This window comes from Xiphophorus maculatus, chromosome 21 (genome assembly GCF_002775205.1).
Source record: "Xiphophorus maculatus strain JP 163 A chromosome 21, X_maculatus-5.0-male, whole genome shotgun sequence".
Lineage (NCBI taxonomy): Eukaryota > Metazoa > Chordata > Actinopteri > Cyprinodontiformes > Poeciliidae > Xiphophorus > Xiphophorus maculatus.
The window spans coordinates 7,530,277-7,535,399 of record NC_036463.1 but is presented as its reverse complement, the minus strand read 5'-3'; the positions used below and the strand labels follow the sequence as shown (position 1 = coordinate 7,535,399).

Here is a 5,123-nt window from a genome sequence, read left to right as displayed (position 1 = left end):
AGGAGGATAAAGAAGATGGCTGCTTAGAAGGCTATCTGGAAATATATTAATGTAAGGTTAAGTGGAAGGAAAAGTGTTGTAGACAATAGGGGAGGGTTTCTTTCATTCTCCTGTAGGACTTTGTACCTTTCCACACTTCCATAAAAATGAGCAGCTGCTTTAGTGACAAAGGAATCACTGTTCTTGATTGACCAGTAAACTGTCCTGACTTAAACAAAAATTTCCTGAAACTGATGGGTTCAATTAGCTGTAAGCCGAAGTAATTAAAATGAACAAACATAAATATTTGTGATATATCACTGTGTATGTGAGTGTATATGAGTTTTATCTTTTGAATTGAATTACAGAAATATAGCATTATAATTTATTAATATGCAACTGCATATTCACTATAGGGTCTCAGTAAACATTTGTGCGCCTCTGGGATTGTACTTGCGATAAAAACCTTTAAGAATCAGCGCTATGACATAAAATGAAACCCATGCGAGGCTGACGTTCAGCTGAAACTTTGCGTTATTTGATTCACGCTGGGTCATTCAGGCTAATTAATTAAATCCATTAGCGCTTGTCCTCACTGCGCATTGGAGTGTGCGTTATGATCAACACTGCTGATGTGGATTCAATGTCTAATTCTAACGAGCTGCAACCCAACAACCATAACACACAGCAGAAACCCGCTGTAGTTAAATGAATAGGGCTTAATGGTCAAGCTATTAGTATATTTGTTTTTTCTTCAAGGTAAAAACGAAATGTGCGCCATTTGGGGGGATTTCTGCAATATACACGTTCCGGGAGAATATATTATTGATTGCATTTATTTCTTCTGTGTATAATCGGTGGTCGTTTACTTTTAAAGTTTGAACAGGCCGTCATAAGCTCTGCAGACGCGTACATTGCAGATTTACAGTGACAATGTCGAGCTTATGGACGTTTTGGAATCTTTGAGAATAAAATAAAGAAATCCATTTCCATTAGTCTCAAACAGTAACACCTGTGATTACATAAATGTTGTATTATGTAGGCTATTCATTAACTTTTTGGAACATGCAAAATACATACAATACATATAAATGAATAAATAAATAAACAATAATAATAGAAATGACAGATAAGTAGAGAGAAAGATGAAACCATACGTTGAAGTAAATATGCATCTAATTTTACACAGAAACGGAGCAAAATTCACAATAATATTTTCAATGTAAACGTTTCGCTTCTTTTTGCGCAATTAAACGAATTTATTTTGTAAATATTAGAGACTTTAAGTAGGATTAATATACTTTCGCTCATCTTTTGTATGTAAAATTTAATAAATAAAAGGTTGAATAAACTATACAATATCAAAACATATGATATATTAAAAAAAAAACACATGAAAAGTATTAACACTTAAACTGCCAAATTTAAAAGTTTTGCCCCTTTTTATATTCAGAGGAACAACAACCACCAAAACTGAGAAATATAAATAAATAAAATCTGTTACTTACTACTGAAAAAGATTTAGGTTTTTTAATAAAGTGTAAAAATGGTGGAATTTCCAATCCTCTCTTCATCTTTTCTCTAAACCCGATAAACCTGACAACGTTAATTGTCTGCGTTTTGTGCTGAGCTAATCACCCTTCTCTTGAACGGGTCTACTATCGCTCTCTTTTTTTTCTTGTACGTGGAGTAAATATTTGTGCGCTTTAATCGTGCAATAAACACGCCTTGATCATGTTTCTTTCTCTTTATTTGTTCCAGTCCTGTAAAATGATAATGGCCGATAAGAGCTGAGAGCCTCAATGTAATTAGTAACCAGCTCTACGTGCTGGGAAAAAAAACCCCAAAACTTTGATGCTTTCCTTCCCCACTTCTTACAGGTCTATTAATTCCGTTTTTGTGCAGAAGGTAAAGCTTGCATTGCGCCTTTAATGAGTGAATCAAAATTAATGTATTCTTACAATGAGTTTTAATTGACACAATTAAAAGTCTATCATAAGGTGAACTTATTCAACTTTGGGGGATTGAATTTGTTTGATTATTTTTATTGTTTTGTAGCGATAAAATGAGGAAAAGGGCAAATATACAACGGCGCATTATGTAGACTAATTTAGTGGGGAATTTACAGGTTTGTTGCCACATCTATATATGTTATGCTAAGTTTAGTAGAGCCTCAAGGCGCCCCATGGGACATTTTTAAGGGGCTATTGAATGGGGCGTGATGGGCCCCAATCACCAACCTGAGGATTCACACCTTAAATCCACTCCTCCCGGCATCCCATTGGCGGGGTGCCGAGAGGAGTGGATATTGCTTCTTATATCCCGTCACTCGTCATCACCGGGAGGATGACAGCGGCCCGCGAGCAGACCTCAAAACATCAACATAAAAACATGCTTTTCAGCCAGGTGGCCCCTGGTTTCCAGCCATGCGCAAACCCGCTGGAGAGCGAGGACGGACAGCAAATGAGCGAGGTGCGCTCCCCCGGTTCGGGACCCTCCAGTCCCCTGTCTGTCCACTCGGAGTCCAGCTGCGCCAGCCCAGAGCCAAAGTCTGTCCCGGCGCAGCAGAGGGTCAGGAGGCCGCTGAACGCCTTCATCATCTGGACCAAAGAGGAGCGCAGGCGGCTGGCGCAGCTCAACCCAGACCTGGAGAACACCGATCTTAGCAAAATACTTGGTAATTTTGTTATATTAACATTTTTCCAATAATGAGTTGATTAAATCTTTACTTATAAGATGTTTTTGACAAGAACGACGACCTAAGTGAACTAAATTTCCAATTGATTAGGGCCCTTTGGAGGCCTGAGGGCCCCAAGGGAGATTAAACCGCAATGAACGGTATTTGGCTAAAGTGCGTCCAGATGAATTAGAATGTCACAGAAAGTTTATTTGTTTAATGTTTAAAAAAATAATAATAGGAGTTTATTTCCGTTAATTTAATGATTGAGGTTTGCAGCCTGTAAAAACCCAACATTCAGTTTCCCAGAATATTTGCAGACATATATTTAAAATACATGCAAAACTGTTGTGATCACATTGATGCAAAATTGTGTCTACACATATCAATGGAAAGTTGAGTGGAAGGAAATGTGGTGCACAAGCTGCACTGTTATCTTATAGTGGTCTTAATATAGTGACATTCTTATTGTGTAAATACTGATTTTTCTGAAAACTTTAATAATAAAAATAACAGCTCAAATACATCACCATGTTGAATTTAATTACTCAAATAAATTTAGTTATTTTTTTAGATTTCTATATTTACACAAGATTTTTTTTATATGCACATATATATCCTTTCTAAGTTAGAATCTCTAGCTTGCTAGCATCCCAAAGCACTCTTTATTACCTGTTAAACTTTACCATACTTTTTTCTTCCACTAAATGCTCCATTAATTTGCGTAGACCAAGCATTCTGTGAGCAACCAGCTTATTTAGCAATAACTTTTGGGGCTTATCCTCCTTGTGGAGGGTGTCAATGAGTGTCTGATCCTCTGAAGTCTTTCCAGTGTCTGTGTAGGTCACAAAATGGCCTTAACATTATTTTTCTGGATTCAAAATCATTTTAATTGGTCTCATATTATATATAATTTGCTAAGAAATATATATATATATATATATATATATATATATATATATATATATATATATATATATATATATATATATATATATATATATATATATATATATATATATTTGTTTTTTTATCAGCTGCAAGCCATAACTGTTTAAATGAACAGAAATAAATGTATGAGTTTCACTTTCTGAATTGAAAATGGGCCTCCAAATGAGGTTTAAAGTTTTGTAAAAACAAAAAAAAAACAGGAAATCCTCACAATAGTCCTCTTCGGAGTTCACTTTAACCACATAATCATGCTTATAAAGATTATTCATCACAATCTCTTCTTGCAGGAAAAACATGGAAGGCTATGCCCTTGGCTGAGAAGCGTCCCTACATGCAGGAGGCTGAGCGCCTGAGGGTCCAGCACACCATTGATTATCCCAACTACAAGTACAGGCCCCGTCGGCGGAAGCAGCTGAAGAAGAGCCCTAAGACCCTGTCTGCAGAGGCCTCACCACTCTGCAGCTCTGGCTTCAGCATTCCCTACAACCTCACCTATTTGCTCCAGAACCACCACCACCACCACCAGCAGCAGCAGCAGCAGCAGCAGCACCAGCAGCAGCAGCAGCAGCAGCAGGCCTTCCACATCTCACCTCCTTTCCCTCATTCATCCCTCCACTCTAACAGATACATCAACCCAGGCATCCCTGACTCTGAAGCAGCCACTGCAGCAGACAGTTTCTCCAGCGACCCTGCTGTGCGCTCAAACCCTCCTGGGTACCAGCCGCAGCCTCAGGCGTACTTTAGCTCCCAGCAAAGATACATGCAGCATGGGTTATCCTCGTCTACAGCTCCTCTCATGGACCAGAGGGAGTCCAGGCTCTACGGACTCCAGCAATGCCCAACAGGGCCTTCTTTGGAGTTTTACTTGGAACAGGTTCAGCTGGACATGCTGTATGATTTAGACCGCAGCGAGTTTGAACAGTACCTTGGTCCAAAACACCACGGGTCAGAGCCAGCAGAGCAGAGCAGCTACAGAGGAGGATGCTCTGTGTGATAAATCTGATCAATGTGGTCTATTTATTTAAACTGTCTCACTTCAATTGATAATAACTGATTGTATGTTTGGTGAAACCTCTTATCGCCCTCTGTGATGAGTTTTTCTTTGTCTTCCAGTGTTAAAATATTAAAATAAAGAATCAATAAATAACTTTAAATAATCTCATAATTATGTTGTTAATGTTCTAAAACAATTAAATACCCCAAAGTGTTAAATAATGGCTAAAACTGCGACAAATGACAAAAGAACTCGGTTTAAACGACCAATTAAAAAATGTATTCAGAATTACATTTCCCATAATGCAACATGATTTAGAAAACTTTTCATTTTAATTTAGCAATATATTTCCACAAATCAACAACAAAAAAAAACATTCTGAAGTAATCTTAAGTCCCTAAAAGTCACAGTAAATATTACTTTTATTGAAAAAATAAACGTGAGCAGTGTTAGCCACTTGAAAAAGTGCTATTTAGAAACCGTAATGTATCATGGTATTCAAGAAATAAGAAAATAAACACT

The 5,123-nt window shown here is 37.5% G+C and overlaps 1 protein-coding gene across 1 annotated transcript; it reads left to right on the top strand.

The window, feature by feature from the left end:
* The first annotated feature begins 2,442 nt into the window (after positions 1–2,442).
* On the top strand, positions 2,443–4,601 carry LOC102219041 (transcription factor Sox-17-alpha-like). Its single transcript, XM_023326863.1, has 2 exons — positions 2,443–2,656; positions 3,895–4,601. Exons 1-2 carry the CDS (start codon positions 2,443–2,445, stop codon positions 4,599–4,601), a joined length of 921 nt encoding a protein of 306 aa, XP_023182631.1.
* Positions 4,602–5,123: the final 522 nt, after the last annotated feature.

What these genes read in the sequence shown, in the direction of transcription:
- LOC102219041 (XM_023326863.1), top strand. Translation starts at nt 2,443, where the DNA reads ATGAGCGAGGTGCGCTCCCCCGGTTCGGGACCCTCCAGTCCCCTGTCT. An exon ending in CGATCTTAGCAAAATACTTG is followed by an intron (nt 2,657 to 3,894) that starts GTAATTTTGTTA and finishes CTCTTCTTGCAG; the next exon opens with GAAAAACATGGAAGGCTATG.